Raw genomic sequence first — 22612 nt, forward strand, 5'->3', positions numbered from 1 at the left:
CAGCCTTTAGATGATGTCTTATCTACATTTACCCTTTCAAAGATTAGACAACATTTAAGATTTTGAGCTCCCTCATCCACCCTGCAACCTGCTTTGATCAGATTCCATCCTTGAAACAAATCACAACTAAAATTGATGGAACATTTAAGACCTGTGCAAGCTCTACTTTGGAATTCATATCAAGTCATAATTTCTGTTCTTCAATAATTCATCTTCAGCAAGGATTTGTATTTCATGTACAATTAAATCAATACCCATAGCAAATGTCTTAGGAAATATTTGCTTGTAACATTTAAAACTCAGTGATCTTTCTCTTCCATTTTAAAGTAAAAGCAATCTATTACACAGGAGGATGTCCACAGACAGTCAGAACAGTATCTTCTCCATGACACTGATCAGTAGTAGAGCTACAGGGAAAAGTTTAAGAATACATATTCTCTTCTTTAGCATTATGAAGCTCAGGGAACTTCTGATATTTATGTGTTTGACAATATCTAATTTATGGCTGGTACTAAGTATTACAAGCCATGTCTAAGCCATGAAAATACTGTATGATAACTTATGAAATATAAAGTTGCTTTGAACATATACAGATCTTGCTGAAATAGTATGCTAAGAAAAAGGAGGAGAAGGTACTTTTCCACTCTGTCCTTGTAGATACACTCTGAAAAACACCATTGACCCTACTGGTACTTATTGATGGGTCTCACATCACCCTGGTATAAACTGGGGTGCATCTTTGGTGCCTTTGATTCCCATATATTTAATTACTGTTTATTTCCTCTGCTGTCTTTCCATTTCTCTTTACTTTCTTGCTGTTTGCTTCTTTGTTGATTTCCAAACTTTTGTCTGAGCTGGCAGAGCAGAAGTGAAGTGGGAAGTGTTTAATTAGAAGGGAGAAGGGCACCAGCATTCATTCACTCATGCTCAGAAAGGCATCTATTTTTGTAGATGAAAACTTTGAAAAACAATTAAAATCTTTGCATCTCCCTCTCTGCTCTTGATTCTGAGAACAACTTTTAGAAATTATATCATGATCTTAAGGTCAGAGTACTTTAGATAGGTATGGTTTGATAATATACAGATTTCAAAATAAAACATTACTACAATGACTTGTTGTTAGCCATGTTAATTAAGATACTTTGTTTCCTAGCCCAATGACCACATATTCCTTCTCTAAAGTATGCTGAAGTTTTAATTATTTTTCTGATTCTGCTGAGCTTTAACAGACAATCATTCATTTGAATTTTTCCAATTCAGGCTCACCTGTGTGGAAATAGTCTTTATACATTCTTCATATCCATATGGCACATGGGTCCAGCCTGTTCAAATCCCTCTGCAGAGCATTCCTGCCCTCCAGCACATCAACACTTCCACCCAACTTGTCTGCAATCTGACTGAGGGTGCATTTGATCCCCTTTTACAGGTCATTGATGAAGACATTAAACAGGACTGGCTCCAGAGCCAAGCCCTGGGGAGCAGCACAGGTGAGCAGTCACCAGATGGACATGGCACCCTCACCCCCCTCTGGGCCATCTATTGAGCCACTTTCCTACCCAGAGATGAGTGCACCCATCCAAGCCATAGGAATGCAGTCTCTCCAGGAGAATGCTGTGGGAAACAACATAAAAGGCTTGACTAAGATCCAGGTGGACACCATCCATAGGCTTTCCCTAATCCACTCGAGTGGGTCACCTTTTGATGGGAGACCCAGTTGGTCAGGGTCAGGGTCTTTCACAAACCCATGCTGATCCCTTGGTTGTCCTGAGTGCCATCAGGATGTTCTGCTCCATGAATTTCCCCCGCACCAACGTCTGGATGACAGGCCTGCTGTTCCCAGATCCTCCTTCCAGTCCTGTAGACAGATGTATTTCCCCTAACACTCCTGGTTAGCCAGGACTGCTGGTGAATGGTGGAAAGGGGCTCAGTGAGCAGTTCTGCCAGCTCCCACCTGGCCCCATCGACCTGAATGTGTCTGAGTGGCAGAGCAGGTCGCTGAGCATTTCCCCTTGGATTATGGCGACTTCATTCTGCTCCCCATTCCTGTCTTCCAATTCACAGGGCTGAGTAGCTGGAGAATAACTTGTTGTCAACCACTTCAAGAACCTCATGTTTTCCTTGTCCTTTGTCACTCTTTACCCCTGCATCCAATAAAGAATGGAGATTATCCTTAGCCCTTCTTTTGCTGGTTATGCATTTATAGACACATTTTTATTGTCTTTTAGGGCAGTAGTCAGATTAAATTCTGGTTGTGCTTTGACCTCTCTAGTTGTATTCTCCATAAGCTCACATTATCTTTGTAGTTCTTCTGAGATTCCTGACCTTTCTTCCAAAGGTCAAAATCTTTTCTCTCTGAGTTCCTGTCCACATTCTCTGTTCAGCCAGGCCACTCTTCCTCGCCACCTTTTGGCACACGGGACAGCTTGCTCCTGCATCTAAGATTTCCCTCTTGGAGAATGTTCTGCCTTTCTGGACTCCTTTGCACTTCAGGATGAGGGCCAATCTCTCTGGAAATCCAAGGCAGTTCTGCTGGCCCCCTCCTTCCTTCTCCAAGAATTTAAAATCTGTGATTTGATGATCACTGTGCCCAAGACAGAATCTGTCATTTTGGGAAAGGCTTTGGCACAGGCTGGCAACTTGCATACCCAGGACCTTCAAAAGGCTTGGCATGGGTGATTTATGGATTTGCATGGTTTCCGGAAGCATGCAAAATGCTGATTTACCTGCAAGAAAATTGTTCAGTAAACTGAGGAACACAAGAAACAAAGCTCTAACATGACAAAACACTTAAAACACGTAACAAAGTATGTTAGTATCTTTCCTGAAAGAAGTTTCATAGGCACAGCACAAGTGATTGCTTTGGGAAAACAAACTAACAAACCAGCAAAGCCCCACTGAACAACAAAATCAGGCCATAGAAATACTTCTGCAGCTTTGAGTGATTTTGAATTGCTTTGCAGCCTTGGCTAAATGCACTTTGGTATCTTTGCATAGGATTAGTAACAAAAAAAAAAAGTTCATAACAGCTTTCACTTGTTCTTGAACTTATGAGCTGGCATTGGCATATGAAGTGTGTGTTTTGTCTGACAATGCAGAAAGCAGTTTTTAACTGCTGAAACACAAGGCTGTTTTCAATACAAATTTTCAATCTCTTTTTACACATTGAGTTTTTGTGAGATGAACCATTATTTGGGGAACGAACCAAAGTATATTTTTGACTAAATGTAAAACAGAACAAATGCTACACTCTTAGAAACATTTGACTTTTCAAATATTCAGCAAATTTATTGAGATTTCTTATGAAAGAACTGAAGTAAATATTAAAAACATATTCTTTGTACTTTCCTGCTGAACCCAAGGCTAAATTCTAAGGGTGTAGAAACTGAACAGAATTGAAGAGGGTTTTCTTTCAACAAAAACACTGACCTAACTTGAAAAATACAATCAAAACAATCATCATGGAAGACACTGGAAAATAACTCTTTGGTTAGCTGACAGACTGGTGGTAATAAAAATCTTAAGTTACTCATCTTGCTTTGAAAAACAGGTTGATAGGAAACATCTGATTTTTTTACTCTAAGGGTGGCAAAAATTGCCAGATATGAACATTGCAGGTGAAAGCTGTTGGAGAATACTTGCATGGAATGCCAGTTAGGTGACATCTGTCTTAAGATAGTAGAATTTGTGATTCTGAGGGAAGTATGTGCAGCATTGTGAGGAAAATATATTTTAAAAATAAAAGGCAGACCAATAAACTTAGGCAACCATCTTCTCTCTTGCTAAGAGTCTGAGAGAGACAGGCTCTTTGAGCAGGCTGGCAATTAATAAATGGTATTATAGTGAAGATGAAATGACAAATTATTTCTCATAAAGAAAGACAAGAATCATAGTAAGACCACAAAAGGTCTGGCTAAAAAGTTCTTTAAAAATCTGAAAGTCAAAATGAAGTTGTGTAAGTAAGGGGAGTCAAAGGACAAATCCTAAGAGTGATTATGTAGGGATAACACAATAACCGATCATGATAAAATTAAAGGTTAAGATTAAAAAGGTTACCTCTATCAAGGGACATAAAAACCCAAAAAATATTCTGTAAATAGATTGGATATAAAAAGAAGTTAAACCCAAAACCCCATTATTTTATGAGGGAGAAGGACAAATGGCACTGATTTTTTTGTTGCAGACTTCATAAGCAGTGATCAGATACTTTATCAAATGAATTTTAGTGAAGGAGTAGGACTGAAGGCCAGATTAAGTGAAAAACCTCTCCAAAAATCTGAAGTAGTTCAGTATTTTCAAAGTCACAAGGACAGATAAAATTGTGTATGTACCTTACAATCTAGCAAAAGTCCTCTCTGAACCATTTACATAACAAAAAAAAAAAAAAAAAACCAACCAGGGGATGACAAGGTAATGACAATCAGCAAGGAAAGACTGGTCAAGAAATAAAGAAATCAAGAAATAAATCAAACAAGGTTTGTTCCTCCTTGCTACATGGATCCCTCATTTTCTGATCTTTGGTCCTTTCACTGAACATTTCATAGAAAGCTCTACATGCTCCCAGAGTCACACTACAAGTATCCCATAATAGTGCTTTTTCCCCTGTATCCCATAGCAAATCCCTGTAGACAATACATCACTGTGCCAGGAGCTCTGGGATTTTTTATTCTTGTTTCACACCAGGGACAATGGTCTAATAATTTTCCTTTGATAACCTTAGGAGCAGAGAAGTCTGTCCCTTCCATTTTCACTGTTTATGCCTGACTAGGGCTCCTCTGCATGTCACTATTCACCCAAATCTCACCAGGCTTTTAGCATGATTAACCCCATAGTCTAACAACAACACAGTCCAGTGCCCACAACATGTGACTTGGAGATTCAAACTGGACACTTGGGAAAGCTTGTTCACCACGAGCAGGGAACAGGGAAAAGGTTTCCCAGGTGGGTTGTGGAACCTCTGTACTTGGAGATTTTTAATGTTGGCTAGACACAATATGACTCAATAGATGTTGGTGATAATCCTGTTCCAAGTAAGGTTGACTAGAGACCACCTAAATAACCAACACTTCATCAACTGTCTGGACTTCAGAGAAAATAAACTTAAAAAGTATCTAGCATTTCAGATCTGATCCAGATTTGGCATATTGCAAAGTATGAGTCAAACTCAGAGTCATATTTTAAACACTCCCTATCTAGATAACAGTCAGCTTTCAGGATAATTTCTACTACAAAAACACATCTACTAAAATCAGTAAGCTGAAAATATTTTCCATCTGAATGCATCAGTTTTACCTCAAGTACCTGAACAAACAGAAAAAAATATTTGAGAAGTACCTGCACAAATATTTGAGTGAAGAATTTCATATGATTATCAGCCCTAAAATATTTAAAAAGCAGTGTGTTGATCTTAATTTTAAATCAATTAGCTATATGATTTAGTTTAAAACATTATAGCTTAACCTTGTAATATAGGAGTCTAAAAATTATTTTCTCAACTGGGACAAGAAGCAGCTGGAAGCATTGCCATGGCAACCATCTCATTTCCAAAGAGAGATTCTGTGACTTCTGTTGCTCTTTAGCAACCTCGCAGCTCAGTAGCATTGCTTAAAAAAAAAAAAAAAAAAGGAGGGGGCCTTGAAAGAATCATGAAAATAATGTTCTAAAACACAAAGCAGGCTTTAAGTAAACAAAGTAAATTCTCAGTCTGAGGGTGAGCCCAAGGAAAAGAACCAAACAAAAAAACCAAACCAAAACACATATATCTCACCACTCTAGCATGTGTCTTTGCAAATGACTGTAGAATCAATCTCTCCTGGAAATTATGTTTATCACCGATTTCACTGTCTCACACTAAGTACGTGACTTAGTTTCTTGATCCTACTGTTTAAGGAAAATTGATAGCAACATGAATAATACACAGGGGGTGGATAGGATGGGAGCAAAAAAAATTCTGTCAAAACAACACATTTTACTGCCCACAGCTCTCCCCAGGAGAGAGGTTGAGATCATATCATAAGAATTAGATTGCTCAATGACTACTGAAAGATTCTAAGGAACTATAGTCTAAGAACTTGTACAGACTAGAAAACCTGCAATACCTCTTAAACAAAGACGTTCTGAAAAAATACTCTGGAATTTAGAAATTAAGGGAAGTTCATGCACAGATGTCAAGGTTATGGTTTAAATTCTTATTTACCTTTGCTTCAGTCTCGTTGGCTAAATGCCCTTTCGTGGCTACTGGAGTATTGCATGGTTGTGGCACACTTGGGACACAGATGATGGTCACTCAGACAACAGTGTCTGGAAATGCTACAGGAGCACAAGGCCATACACAGGTAAAAGTACATTTCTACAGGGTAGGCTGGCAGTTTTTCATCATGTGTATTTGCAGAGACCAACACTGCTGAGACCAATACCTGCTGAGACCAAAACCCTTTGCACTGCCTGGAGCAGGAATACTGAAGTTCCTTTCAAAAGGAACACTGTATAGCAGAGCAAGATCTTCAGAGGTGTGCACGTATTTTTCCACAGCTCTGAATGAAACCTGGCTGCACTGGCAACTTTAGTCTATATTTTCTTCATAAAGGAGCTAACTGAAGCAAGTAAGCACTGCTAAATATAATAAACACCACAGAGCCTAATTCTGGTTCAGACTTCTGTTGATAAACCACATCATATTCTTATTGCAGAAACATTTGCTTATTCGAATCCCTAACTTGGAATGTAAAGGAATTGTTAGGATGTAAAAGCATGTAAACATAAACTATACCTATCAAGTATTAAAAATACATAAGGACAGAATAGACAATAAAACACTATTAAAATATCCCCAAACCAATAAAAAGTGCTTAAATCAAGTTAGAAATTTGAATCTTTTTAGATGTAATTATGTTTTGCAAGGAAGAAAATGTAGAAAGTGGAAGTTTATTTAGTTTTTTAAAAAAAGCTACCAAATTTGAACAATGTTCAAGAAGATTAAAAAAGGCTAACAAGGGACTGCAAAGCTGTAAAGGCACTTAAGGAGCTTCAGAGGGCAAGTGTATTCTGTCATATAAAAAAGAAACATAAAGAAGTTCAATGTATGAACAAGAGCATGCAGATTTTTTGTAATCAACAGATTTGATTGAGAGGCAGAATTCTACAAATTTGTTTCTTTACAATGTGATACTGATGAAGTGGGTTGAAAGTAGGAGGTGGCTTTTGGTGTTAGTTAATGGAATTTAAGATGACTTTTTTGATTAAGAGCTATCCAGATCCTTTGGAAATTTTATTCAATCATCTTTTTTTCCCAATGAAATAGCTGTAAACAGTGCATTATGTTTAACTCTTGTATTTGCAGTGAAATATGTTGGATTCTGTAAAATCCTTCTAATACTCTCCTCGGTGTACACTTACACTTTTTGGGGAAAAAAAGAACAAAAAAGCAACTCTAACAATAAAATAAGTTTTAAATATATTACAAAGAAAGCATAGCAGTTTGATCAGGTCTTTCCAGGATAAATGACCTCTCCACCATTAGTCAGCTACCTGGTGATAGAAATAATTGGTTCCTACCAGTAAAACACTTCAAAGAACAAGTGATATATGCAATTATTTTTGCCAGCACCAGCTCAATAGAGCTTGGTACTGCAATTTCAACAACACTCTTGTAGCCTTCAAAAAACAACAACGGGCAAAAAGAAGTGAAAAAATTCTGTGCAAGTACCAAGCAGAAAAACAAACCAAAAGAAAAGAGGGAGTATCAACACTACAATGCAAAACCAAAAATGAGAGGATTTCAAGAAAAGTTTCCTCTAGAAATCTTTACTGATTGTCTGCAGATGCTCATGTCTAATGTGGGAGACCCTTGCAAAGCTCCAGGTAGGAGTATTATTTTTATGAAGCAAACATTTATCACAAACCGGGTAATAACACCATAGTTCAGTTCTCATCACTTTTGATAGATATGATGATGGATGCTGTACTTGTTCCACTAGAAGCCTGTCTTTCAGTAACTTTTAGTAACTGCTCCTCCTCTCATCTGAGCTCCTCCTCTTTCTAAGAGAGAATGTTTTGCATGGCAAAAATACAGGCTTATTAGGAGCTTTGACCTCAAATTTCTTTGGATACTCTCTACTTATTCAGCTTCTGCATTTCTCACCTGCCAAGATGAAGCATTCTGACCCACATCCACGGATGACTGAGAAAACAAACTGGTAGAAAAAGAAACACTCCTACCTACTGCCAGAAATTTGTTCCAAGTCTTATTCTGTTCTTGTCCCAGGAATGGAAAGTATTAGTTCTGAGTATTTAACTGGATTCTTCATGCATCTGCATGGTAAACAGCAGTCCTATGCCCTGCACACCAGACTATGAACTTGGGTGCCCTATTCTCCATTCTGAAACACAGTGGAAAACTCACACCTGTGTGAACCAGATAGCAAGTAGACCCTTAAAGAATCCAGAGAACTTCTTAGGAGAACATTCTAATATTTCATACAGAAAAAACGTTCCTCTAAGAAAAACTGTGTTCTTTTTCACTTGCTGTGTTTGCAAATGAGTTTCACCACGTGTTATATTACCTTGTTAATGTTTGTATTCAAATTAAAAGAATCAGTCAAAAATTCAGTTTTGTTTGAAAAATACAACAAAAGGTTTTTCTGTTGGATATTCACTACCTTTTGCCCTTGACTGAATGACAGTCTTTAATAAAATTTTATTCCTACCAGCCATGCAGAAACAAACACGTAACGCAAATGATCCTAACTGTGGTGTTTTGTGCATCATCAGTAAATGAGCTAACTAGTTAAAGTTCCACTTGTTTTTCCACAGAAAATTATTCTGTCATTAAATCTTTATAGCCTTATTAGAAACAAGATATTACATAAAGGTTACTATATAGCATAATTGAAGGAATAACCTTGGAATTTAAAAAGTGAACTGGTTTTCCTGAAAAATCAATATTTATTATGAAAGAGGATGAATAATCCTTTATGGCTTTTGAAACACAGAAACAAAATAAATTAAAATGCCTCAGCCTATTTATGATCTCAAGAAGCTTTCACTAGCTCAATCTGAAAATAGACAAAATCTTAATACTATTCCTACAGACAATTTTCTGACTAAAAGCTCCCTGAATGCTGTACTAATATACAGCCTGAATTACCAGATTATACACAGTATAATGTTCAAAATAGTCATTAAGATCTAAGGTCTAAGTGTCTTTAAAGCCACTGAAATGATGAAAGAAGTAAGATTCTTTAAAATTTTATTTTTTCACTATCAATACTAATTGCTTTTTGGAACTCAAAGTTCCAAAAAGAGGACTATTAGATTTATTAGAAGACTATTACACAGCATGAACCCTGGATTGAGTGGGGAAAAACTGGCTAGATTGTACCACTTGGGGAAGAGCCTTAAATGAGTGACAGTTTTTATGTTGTGATGGAGGGAAAGACTGATGAACTTCATCTCTTGAATGAAGAGTATAGCAATCTTTCTAAGATGGAAAGAAACATGGGATAGCTGCTTTTTCTTCACTCACATGGGTAATAGGCAAATACCTAATAGGCAAAGAAGTCAGTGCCCTTCTAAAGGCTGTGACATTTCATTTGCTCTCTTGTCACTTGCCAAAACTATGTCCACCTAGAAAACAATGTCTGTAGGACATCATGGAAACATCTTCCAGCTACAATTTTTTGCAAATCTTAATATTTGAGTGAAATATGTCATGATAGCAATACTTAAATTTTCTTCTACCTTCGGGGGCTTTCTCCAAATTTTTCTCCTCACAATTAATTATAGCTTCAAGTATCTTACTAAATGAAACACTGCCAGAGAACTTCCCTGGACATGGGAATCTGCTGATTCATAGTATTAAGCTTGTGCAATAGCTGTCAATACATCCTTGGAACGTGCCTAATAACAATACTGTCCCTCCCCTCCCAGTAATTCCTGGATATGGTAGCAAAGTTAGCATGGGCAATAAGTGACTCCTGAGCCACAGTGTATCTAAGCTCTGTTTTGGAGAGCACAGCATGCACAAGGGTTCCTCCTGCCAAGCTGGCCTCTGAGCCAGTTCCTGCTTGACAAGCTTTATAGACCATGATTAAGCCTATTACTTGGGACCTTCCAAATGCCCTGTGCACCACAGGTGCTTCTTGTGCTTCTCCTGCCCAAGAATGTGCAAAATGTACTTATGTAATCTTTTCAACCTTTTAACATTGTTCAGTAAATCTACTTTTCCACTGATTTGAAGTTTAAAATTTTAAGTTCTTTCTTAGCCCATCTGTATTCCTTAGCCCATCAACAGTAGATGTAAACACTTAAGTTTTCCTTCAGTTTGTTAAATTAGCACAACATATAGCCATATATATCCATAGTTTATTCCACTAAGGCTTCATTACTATTTATTTTATACCGGTTATTTTCCTAAAAGAAGTAAGTCTCAAATGAAACATAAAATTGCAGGAATACAAATTCACTATCTAGTAACTACCAGTACCAACAAAATTAAGATCAGATATCTCTTAAACATGAAAATTAAATCCCTTTTGTACTTTACTTTTATCACTGTTAGCCTAGGGTCCTTTTATCAAACTGTAAAACCAACTTTGCCCTCTCTGAGCTACTGATCACACATGACCTTTATGCAATTAAGGGTACATTAACACCCAAGTGGAGATGTTTAAATAGATCATAGTGATTTAATACACTTTTCACTAAGTTGGAAAATTGTATGTACTTAAATTGCCTAGATTGTTTTTGAAATCTTGACATGCAGTTACTTAAAAAGGGTTGCTTTAACAGATAGATATAAACATCTACAAAATAAGGCTTAACAAAGATACTCTTTAACAAGATTACATACTGGATTTTTTTTAGTAAGTTCATTGCCAGCCTATCTGAGTACTCAATATTCATTACAAAATTTATCTTCACAATTTTATGGGATGAGCTTCTCGTAAGTCATACACTAGAAACTGAAACAGAAATAAATAATAGATGTTTTGTACAGTCTGACAGTTGCATCTGAACCCAAGGCACTTGATACCAAAGTTCTCTTCACAAATACAAGCCTTAATCACAAGCCAGCCTGTCTCTCTGAAGACACACACCCCATTTATGGAGCCATTATCACCCTCACTGCATCAAAAAGATAAAGAGCACCAACAATTTTTTTGTGTAAAACAAAGGGGAGATATCTGTACATTACATTTCCTCCTTATGTGTGTAGAATGTCAGCATCTTCAATGATGCAACTGGTAAAATTATTTCAAACTGTTCCTAACACCTTCCAGATCATCTTAAGTGACTAATAGCTAAAATAGACTTCAGTAAAATATGTCTCCTCTCCTTTCTACACAGCTTGTCATAAACTCAGTTGCCCACTCATTCAGAACATGGCTAAATGAGCTCTTCAGCTACAAATCCTCAAGATGCAGTGAGCTCATTGTACCACTCACAGTCACTGCCAGGAACAGAGAATTCCTGCCTCTGACTGTTTCTGGTGCTTACTTTCTGCTGGCTCTGGGATTTCTTTGATTCTTCTGTAAGCTGATGTAACTTCCTAAAACATAACAGAATTCCAGCAGACTGATGAACCAATTTTGCTTGTTAAATCAATGCACAACAAAGCCCAAGAAGTACCAGAACTTGTAATCAGAAGGCAGCAGGGTTATCCAGTCCAAGCTGAAGAAGCCTGTCTTCCTCATTTTGGCAATAAGGAAATCAGCTTGCCTATGTCCAAGTAAATTTTTAATTTCTGCTCTGAGGTATCAATTGGTTTAATTTATAGTCTGCCTTACGTTATCTCAAGAAGCATCACTAAAAGGCAGCTATGTTGGTTTTGTTTTTTGAAAATGGAGATGCCAGACCTAACAGAGAAGATTGACTCCTAAAAATCCATACATAAGAAAACTGAACTACAGCAAACATTTATTTTCTGCAGAAATGCAACCTTGCATTTTAACTGCTTCAGGATCAAGTAAATTTTGCCTAGTGCCCTTTATGATAGTTCAAGGCCACATTACAACTTTCACTGACTGTGCCAGTTTTGACTGTGGTAGAGTTTTAATGTTCTCAGTGGTTGGTGTGGAGCCATGCCTAGGACTTGTGCTGGAAACAGTGCTGTTAACCCAGAGACATTTTCATTACAGATGCACAGTGCTCCACAGAGCCAAGGCTTTTTCTGCTCCTCACCCCACCCCATGAGCAAGGGGCTTGGGGAGTGCACAAGGAGTTGGGAGGTGACACAGCCAGGACAGCTGGCCCCAAATGACCAAAGGGATATTCCAGACCATAAGGCACCATGCTCTGCATAGAGTGGGGAGAAGAGTGGGATATTTGTAGTGATGGCTTTGTCTTCCCAAGTATGCACTAGGTGTGCTGGAGCCCTGTTGTCCTGGGCATGACTGAACACCTGCCTGCCCATGGGAAGTTGTGAATTCTTTGTTTTGCTTTGTGTGCAGATTTTGCTTTCCCTATTCAACTGCCTTTATCTTGACCCACAAACATTCTTTTACCCTTCTGACTCTCTTCCCCATCCCACCAGGGGAATTGAGTGAGCAGCTGTGTGGGGCTGGGCTATTGGATGAGGTTAAACAACAATGACCAACTGACCGCAGTGACCAATGCACTCTGGCTAGAACCTCTCTGCTCACTTGACAAACAGATTCCAGCTCTAAAATGAAAAAAATTTGTAACTTGCAGTAGTTCAGCAGCAGACTAACACACTTCTACAAACTGTTTTACCACAAACTAGTCTTAAAGGAGGTGAATAATATATAAGATTTTTGGGCTTGGATTTGTCTGGTAACAGGTTTCTGAGAGCAGACATTGCATCTGATCCTGACACATAAAGGAACTGCCTCAACCTTCATATACAAAGTCCTAAGAAAAAGAGAACTGTTGAATATTCCATGTGCTCCTTCTAAAGTTTTACTACAATCTTTACAATTCCTGTGAACTTTTTCACTCTGAACTCTTAACAAAGACTTCCATTTTTTCATGGACTGAATTCTCCATTCTCCCTTGAAGAGAAATCAAGAGCATGAACAGACACCACAAAAGAAGAAAGAAATATTAGTTCCTACCTTTGGAATTTTTCCATGTTCCTAACATGGAAAAATGCATCACTATGATTAATTATAAGCTAATGCAATTCAATTGTTATTTTAATTACTGTTAAACAAAAGTAACTCATGGCTTGTACTTTCCAGGATAGCACAGTAACAATGCTAATTGCTCCATCTTCAAAAAACTGCTGGTTTTCATATATTTTTTTCATAAGAAATTGCTGAAAGAGGTTTTTTTTAATATAGTTTGGTTTTCTTTCTTCATCAATGCAACTTGACACTTATTTTAGTAGATCCTTCCAGCAGGGATATCCAAATATCTTTCTTGTCTCCACTGAAAACATTTTACTTAATATGTGAAACAAAAAGACCATTCAAGCAAAACAAAAAGAGAGCAAAAATGTGCAGTTTACTTTGCAGAGTGAAATCTTTCATTGTCCACAGAAAACACTGGGTTATTTCTTCTCCAACACCTCAAAACTGACTTAATCTTATTGAGTATTTAGTCTTTTGCAACTTTTATGTTTCCCAGCATAACTTCTAAATATGTATTTTAAGAAAATTTATAGTCCTCTTCTGTGAAAGGCAGAACAAATACATGCACTATGATTGATTTTGCTTCAGTTGTATTGTAAGTGGACGTCAAATACCATTTTTGGAAGCAGATATACGTTACCTCTGCTGCACTGACCCTGTTACCTAAGAAGTTACCAACTGTAAAGAAGAACAGCGTTTATGACGAAAAAAAAAAAAGGACTGTTACTAATAGGGTTTGGCAAGTATTGCTGTCATTTTAACATGCAAATGTTCAACTAGTAAAAAACAATCAGTTTTTTCAACTTTTCTCTGGGTAGCTTGAAAACAAACTGCATAAGAAATATACAGGCATGCTTGAAGAACAAAGTTCTGCCAGTGACTTAGCATTCCTCAAGAGCCATATACTTTGGAATGTAATTTGTAAGATGAGCAGAATTTAGCTTCCTACTACACCTTAAGTTCTTTTCTTTAATTTTAAAATTAGTTAATTTGAACTGCATTTAAAATTCTGTATTTGGCCTCAAATCCTTCCACTGGTAAGTTGAAAGCACAGCACACATAGAAACAGTAAGAAGCCTCAGTGTTGCAGAAGTGATACATGTAATTTAGAAAAGAAAGATTCAAGATCTTGACAGCTTAAATGAATTCCTCATGCAAGATACTTTGCCTTCTTTCCTCCCAAAGAGATTTTAGTAAAAAGTAGATCAGAGTAAAAATGGGCAATACATAGTGGAAAATCTTTAAACTAAAGAATGCCCACAGAGGTTGTGGAGTCTCCCTCACTGAAGATATCCAAGAAACATCTGGATGCAATATTGTGCCATGTGCTCTAGGATGACCCTGACTCGGAGATCAGACCAGAGAACCCACTATGGCCCCTTCCAACCTTACCCACTCTGTGATTCTGTAAACTGTACAGGCAGCAAACAGCACAAAATGAAATGATTTTATGTGTAACATGTGACAAGCTAATACAGCAAATTACTTACTCAGTAAACTCACAACTCCATTTTGAATTAACGATTTTTTCATTTCAGAACTCAACAAGTGTAAAACATTAAAGATATCTTAAAATGGTACTCCACTTCTATTATCTTTGAAATTTTTTATATATTGTCTTAAGACATTTATTACTGTGAAGCACATTGTATAATTTATTTGAATTCTCTACAGAACAATATAGTTAATTTAGTATAATCAATAACTTTATACAGATACAGTATTGAAGCCATGTCATCTTTGCTTACTGTCAAGTACAAAACAGCTTATGCAATCTAAAAAATAGCTACAAACCACTCTTGTAGCATAATGCATGTTGTGCCAGGTTAAAGTTTACAGCAGTGGCTTTTTGATCTTTCAAGACAAATAAACATGACACCAATATGATAACAAATAGCTGTGCAAACTCAGACTTAGGAGGAAGACTTAACTACCTCCTTTTCCCAGAACTACTTTTCCCTGCTTTACTGCTGCTACCACCAGACTTGCTGGAAGATTTTGAAGAGAAAAGTCTTGTCATGAATTCAGACACATCTGGCAGCTCGTGGTTGGAATTCAGCATGTTCATTGACTGCTCCATTTCCTGCATGAAAAGATCAGATAATCTTAATAGCTTTTAACAATTCTGGCTGTATCTAAGGCATCAGTTGAAAGACTGTATGAGAAAGATAACAAATTTTCCCAAATACTGTTTTACTTTTTGTAGTCCTCCAGGATACATATTGCTACTTAGTTTTATGCAACCACAGCCAAAACCACCCAGCTACACACAGAAACATAAAACCCCAAAACTAAAAGCAGCAATGCATGGAAAATGGTAACCATGTCTTAAGCAGTCTTACAGGGCAATCATCTGATAAAAAAATTCTGAAAAATAGAAAATATTTCTTTTTAGCACTACTTTTCTCCATATTAAAATTTAGGCTATTGCTTAGATATTCAGATATGTGTTCTCACAGATGTCACGCTTTTGTTTTTCAAATCAGTATTATTTATAGCAAATTAACAAATTTTTGATGCTGTTTGAAGGAATTAGATATTTTTATTGCCCTACTTTCTGACACCAAGCTACTAGAGTACTGCAGCTGAGTTTTCATTCATTCAGGAAAAAAGGATTTTAAAATATATATATATATATATATACAAACTAGTACTGTGCTGATTCCAGAAAGAAAAAACAACTTCATTTGAAAAATGTCATAGAACCTCCATATAAACCACAAGTAAACACTTAACAATTTAATACATGGTCATCTAGAGAAATTATAATTTGGTTTTAAAAACAACTTTTTCTTACTCTTTAAAGATAAGTTAAATCATAAGCAAAATTCTTCCAACTTAAAAATTGCTCATTAAGAAGTCATATCAGTTATCTGATAAGAACTAAATCATCAGAAGTTTTGATGGCTTTACCATCAAAAGAACAGTCTGTCTCTAAGCAGTGTCAGATCAGTGAGAAAAGTAAGGAATTTGTGATTTTCTTTTTTAAAATTAGACTTCCAGAGTTCAGCTTGGTTTGAAGAAGATGCCATGAATACCTAGTATATCTTTTATCTGTTTTTTAATCAAAATTGTAGCCAAAAGAGTATTATACAGCTCTGATAGGTTTTTTAAAGGTATCACTTATTTTAAAAAAATTACTCAGACACCTATAAAGCACTACTGAAGACAGTGGTCATTTACAGAAGTTTTTAGTTAACCAAGCCTTCAAAAGCAGCCACCCATGACAGACAAATAATACTTGTAAAAATAAAAGATTTAGCAAACACCTTGAATCTCCATTTTGTCCTAGCCCTCTGCAATTCAGCATTTTGCATGATGAAAGGACAATAAATCAGATAATTTAATGACTACATTAAGACTGTATCATATACACTAGTGCAACATCTGGATTTAACAGTGCAGTCAACTGCGGTTTAGGCTGAAGCACAAGAGAACCCCACATCACACCCCTCTCAACACACTTGACACTTATTAAATGACTTATTAAATTGCTAAAACAGCAACACTCTATTAGCTGAATAAATGATGCCCATTAAGCTTTCCTTAAAAGTACAGTTCTGTTTTTATTACTTTTCTGTGCTCTGAAATCTCATTATCTTTGGCCTCCCCACATGCATCAACTGAGTGTACTTACCCGCCTCATATCAGGATCACTGGTGTTGACAACTTTAGGCAAAAGCACAAATATCAGTAATGGAAGAACCATCATCATCACCTACAGAGAAAACAGGAAATACCTCTTCAGCTTAGTTGTTGCTCTAAACACTTTTAGGACCTACTAAATTAAAATGAAGCTCTACTAAACAGCCAAACTCTAGAACTACTGCATTCTGAAACAGTAAGCCAGTAAGTAACATTTGTCAGGAATGAAACCTGACATGGGAGTATTGTGCTTTAAACAACAGTTTTCAAAGTTGGACCAATAAGGCAAATGCTTGTTCTCTCTTACACCTGCTGTAATTAGAGTTTTGCAACATGTTGATCTCTGCACTACTAGACCAGCATCACATTGTTAAAGGAAGAGACTACGGGCTGTTTTCAGAGGACACACATTAACAGTGGTATGTAAGGGAGGAGACGTCAGAGAGTAACTTCCCATTTGTAAGCAAGTAAAATCCAATAAAACAGTCCTCTCAGAAAAGCAAAGGAAAAATGCACATTTTCGTCAATTGTTTCTATTCTTAGTATTCTGATAAATAGCTGTATTTAGATCCTTAGCATACTTGTGATATTTGTGTGTTGCCTGTACATACCATAGGGTTCATGAGGAAATCTGTCCATCCCCAAGATTCTCTCTTTATAAAGTATGAAGGTGGTCCAGAAGATTTCATCTGGAGTGGGTATGGCAGCCTGACAACTTCAGAGGGTTTGATGTAATTCACATATCTTGCTCTATTAGGCAAAATGCAAATAATTGAAAATAAAAATCATAGAATCTTTGGCAAATCATAAAGAAGATTTAAAAGAATCCAAACAAGTTTTAATAAAAGACTACAAGCAAAACCATCTGCTATGCAGTGTCAGCTAGGTTGCACTTTTGAAAACCTAACTTCTCTCAGCAGCATATTTGATGGAATCAAAAGCAAACCATTTTTTGTTACGTTGTAAAAGTAAGACATACTATGCTGTTTAGGGTCCAGCTTTGAACAGTGTCAGAACATCAACGACTCACAAAGTTAATCCCTTTTCCACTAGTGCATTACTCTGCATTTATCAATACTGAATCTCAGTCTTTATTACTTCAGGAGGTTTTTCCATAGCTCATCACTAATATTCTTCATCTGGGCCTAATATTCAGATACTTACTCAGTACTAACATCTTTGCCATTCCTGACCCATTTTTCATGATTTATGAATATTTATCCACTTTGTGCAACTCCAGGGATGACTTCTGTCCATAAATAATTCATTCCTTGTGAATTTTTCACCAAATATTCATCTACAGAATGTCTATAGAATCTATATCTATAGAATTCCCTCCTATCTTATGACTATGTCTTTTCTTCAAAACTTGAGATTTTCAAGTAGATCTCATCAAACACATCTGTCATCCACATCCTGTTTCCTCTTTCTAGTTACTAACCTAAGTTTTTAAGGCAGCACATCCCTTAGAAAAGCCCTGACATTTTCTCCAAGTATCATTATTTTTCATGTATCTCTGACTCCCCAGCTGCATTCCTCATTATAGTCTCTATCTGTTGGACTGGTAGGGATGCCAAGCCTCCTCCTACTTTCCTTTGCAGATGTACCCCTGCAATTTTCTCAACATCAAATTCATTACCTTACTAGTCCTTAGATACACAAATTGTGCTAAGGGTGAGGTTATACCCAATATTTTATCTATATCTTTTTAATTGTTACATATTAATTATTGCCAATAAGATATTAACAAAGTATAAAAATAAAAATTTAATAAAGTTTGGAAAAACCTAAGCTCAAACAATCTGTTTTGAGCTTATTATAAGCTCAAACATTATTATATTATAACTATAATTATGTATAATAATATATTATATTATTATTATAAACAGACTGTTTGCACTGTTTTCTGTGAGATTTCAATTTTTAACCTCCCCTAAATATACTGCAGAAGTATTTACCCTGATGATTAAGCTGATGCATCTAGTCTGAGATGGAGCATCAGACCTACAGCACTACTTCTGTGAATTTCTGTACTGTGCTGTCAGGCACACAGAACTCACCAATACAGAGGCAAATCAGGAAAGGCTCACCTCATTTTGCCCTTTGAAGTTATGTCAACTCGAACAGGCTCAAATTTATGAGCAGGGGATATAACTTCCACTACGTAAGATCCTGAAGGTACATCATGAACCACAAAACTTCCATCTGTCCTGAAAAAAACAGTGAGTTCCACAACATTTCAGTATGCTACAGAATACAAAACAGAGTGCTCTGCTGTTTGTTTATGTTTTTTAAAGAAGCTGTGTCATTTTATATTACAAATCTTAATATATTCACAATGACCAAAAGGAAAATTTAAACCAGTCAGCACTCACAATATCAAGCCCTTTAATTCATCAATGTGTGCTGCTACAGGAGCAGAAATTCCCTGCTAGGTTAAAGATTCTGTTGTACCCTCTAGGTGTTGTCTTGCTGGAGGAATAATTTACCAGCCCAAATAAGATCTGAAATAAATTATATTTTATGTATTCAAGTGATGGCAGGAGTAATTTACACCTTCCTTTCTCCTTCTGAAACACATACAATGAAGTTTACTTTGCTTTAGTGCTTCTGCTGAAAGCAACCCCCCCAGAATGCCATCCTACATAGTGTGGGTTGGTGCTAGGGACGACTTGCAATGCAAAAATAGCAATTTGTACCTTTGTTGCGAAATAGAGGTTTCACTTCTAATTGCTCCCTTCAGGACCAGCCCACGCTGGAAAGCTCAGTCACAGTAACAAGGAAACTAAGAGCTCTGAACACATACACAGAAGGGATTTTTAGACAGGTGGCTTTTATTTTAAAATATGAAACTCGAATATTCAATGAAAATATTAGTAAAAGGTTACTTGGAAGCTTCAACACTAGTTGCCTTAAAGGTACAGAAGTTTTCCTCCTATGTGTTTCCAGAAGTTTCCAATAAGAAAACTCTAGTGTTCTGTACCCTCTTAAGAGCAACATCAAAGATCTCTTTCCTAAAAATAAGATGCAAAGTTAAGACAAAAATTTGTTAAAAGAGAAAAAAATGTAATAAACCCTAACACATTAGAAACATGCAGCAGTAAAACAAATAAATGAGCCCTCTTAAAAGTGAATTCTCAAAGAATTTGTCATTATGTGCTTACACCGCATCTCTCTCTAAAATGCACAACACTTAAGGACCCACCACCTTTATGTGATGATTTGAATCCCTAACAATGCTTACGCTATCTTATATTGCAACTGTTTTAAGGATGTTTTCCTTTCCTTAATTTCTAAAGTTTCTTAAGTATTCAATTAAGCATTCAGAAATTTGTCAACCTGACAGCAGTTTTTACATCAGCTCCTGGATATGATGTCAGCCTCTCATAATTTGTTTGTAGTGGCTTAGCAGGTGCTACAGTGCCAGGATTCCACAAGATCTGCAGAGTAGAATCTGTTGTGTTATCCTATTGATAGGACCCAAAGTCAAAGTTTAGTTTAACTCCTATTGCAGAGGGATTAATTAAAAATTACGAATATTTATGAGGGTAAATCTTAATTCCATGTAATCTTATTTTCATACATGTTTTAAAAGCAATATATTATACTGTACTGAAAATCACAAAGAATGCAATTTAAAATTTAATTCTGCTCTTGAAATTACATTAGTTCAGTTCTTAATTCTGAGGATTTTTTCTGTATCTTGGATTCTCTAGATCTCTTGCTTATCTGAATATATCCAGCACCATGAGAGTCTGAATAAGATAATGATTCTTTACAGCTTCCAGCTACATTTGCATGATTTCTGAAAGAATAAAGCCACGTCCCTTAAATTAGCTTTCACCAGCACAGTTTAAGGTTTTCACGGGTACTCAACACAGAACTTTAAGTTCTACCATGACCAAACACGTCCACATCGGGCAAATTCTTTGCCAAGGTGAGTTTGTTAAATAAGAAGTGGCAGAATTTACAACAGAAGCTGAGAAGAAACACGGTCCTCCAGACAGCGCAAATGCGTTTGAGGTTTGTTTCGGCTGCTGTTTTTTCGTTTGTTTGTTTGAATTAAAACTCCGTTCCTGAGTTTTTGGGCAACAACCTGAGCCATCAGTCCGGATACGCCTGCCGGAGGCTGAGGCCAAACCCTACGGCAGTGCAAGGCTGGCCGTGCCCAGCCCATTACAAGGCCGGGGCCCAGCGTTCACAGCACGGCCCGCAGCTCAGCTCGGGATTCTGCGCTTCCACGGTCGCGCGGCCGTGCTGACCGGGACACGGCCGAGCCCTGCAGGAGCCGCCCCCGCCGCCCGCCATCTCAGGGCCGGGCCGGGCCGGGCCGGACTGCGAGCGGGCCCCACGGCCCCGGGAGACGCCGGCTCCCGCCCCGCCCCGCCCGCCGCTCACTTCAGGAAGCCGACGTGCTCCTCCCCGTCCACCAGCACTCGGGCCCCCGCGATCCAGTCCTGCGCCTTCACCCCGGGCACCACGGCCCGGCCCTCGATCTTAAACCGCTCCCCGGGGCCCGCGCCGCCCGACGGCTCCGCCGGCCCGAGGGGCTCCGACCCGCGGGCTCCGCGGGGCAGCGGCGCCGCCGACAGCAAGAGCAGCGCCAGGCACAGGCCCGCGCCCCGCGCCGCCATCGCCGCGCGCCGCCCGCACCGCGCCTGCGCCGCGATGGCCCCGCCTCGCGGCGAGGCGTGCGCATGCGCGGGGCCCCACCGCTCCCGGCACGGGCTGGCGGGAGAGGCGGGGCGGCTCCCTCGGCTTCGGGTGTGAGAGAACGCAAAGCATAACTGGGCACTTAAAGGGTGGAATGACCGAAATGGGGACCTACAGAAAATGGATGTGTAAAAAGCAGACGTAGCTTTCTTGGTAATGGATGTATTTAAGGCATTGTGGTTTGAAATCTTAATAGTTATCATGAAAAGGCTAATCAACATTTTCTAGGGGGGAAAAAGTAACAAAAAAAAATCTTACAAATGATTAAAATTGGCCTAAAGCATCGTCTTTAAAATGATTTGTAGCAATGCGGTTTGTTTGGTTAGTTACAATAGAGTGAAAATTTGTTACTTAGTAGGCAGCACAGACTGAAGGGAGAACCCCCAAGGGCTGTAATCCCTTCCCTGCCCAATTTCCCTTGACAAAGCACGTCCTGTTATGTCACATGTATTCACTGCCACGTTGTGGCTACACTTCCATCTACCCCTCTGGCTTATGTCAGAGTTAATTACTGAACCTGTGGAAAACACTGTCATTAAACACAATTAACCTGGTCATCAGCTGATAATAAAAATACTGAATCATTTAAAAAGCATGTCATCCTGTGTCAGTGGGATGTTGTGAATTATTTGTCTGTTGGTATCTTTGAGCTCTCTTTTCTTTGGAAAAAATCAGGAAAATGAATGGTCAATGAGGTTCTTCTGTCACATAAGCTCACAAACACCTAAAACTAAAGCAGGATTTTTCAGGTGGGAGCCCAAGAATGTCAGAACTGAATAGTGCTAGAAGTACTTACCGATAGAACTACAAAGCAAAAGCATTTATGTTAAAGCTATTGACAAGATTCACTGCAGCACTACAGACAGACATCACAGTGATGTATCATGCAGTTAGTGTAAAAATGTGCCTTTAAAAATATCCTCAAGGAACTGTATTAGGATACTGTCAGGCCACAATATGAATGACCGTGCCCTCCAGTTTTAAGGATTTCCTCATCCTAATAAGTTGTTTTTATAACCTACATAATACAGCTTCTCGGTTTAAATCCTTGGAGAGCCCAAAGAAAAATTTGTTCTTTCATAATCTAGTCCAAGAAGCTTCTCCCTCTATATGTCAGCCTGTTAACAAATTGAGAAGTTAATTAAACAGCATCTTGCCTAATCCAA

The 22612-nt window shown here is 37.9% G+C and overlaps 1 protein-coding gene across 1 annotated transcript; it reads right to left on the reverse strand.

Annotated features, from left to right (window-relative positions):
• Positions 1-13442: 13442 nt before the first annotated feature.
• On the reverse strand, positions 13443-21367 carry EMC7 (ER membrane protein complex subunit 7). Its single transcript, XM_063160518.1, has 5 exons — positions 21132-21367; positions 18824-18943; positions 17345-17483; positions 16726-16806; positions 13443-15171 (listed from the first exon to the last, which is right to left on the reverse strand). Exons 1-5 carry the CDS (start codon positions 21365-21367, stop codon positions 15019-15021), a joined length of 729 nt encoding a protein of 242 aa, XP_063016588.1. The 3' UTR covers positions 13443-15018.
• Between the last annotated feature and the right edge of the window lie 1245 nt (positions 21368-22612).

The sequence above is a fragment of the Melospiza melodia genome, chromosome 6 (assembly GCF_035770615.1).
Source record: "Melospiza melodia melodia isolate bMelMel2 chromosome 6, bMelMel2.pri, whole genome shotgun sequence".
NCBI lineage: Eukaryota > Metazoa > Chordata > Aves > Passeriformes > Passerellidae > Melospiza > Melospiza melodia.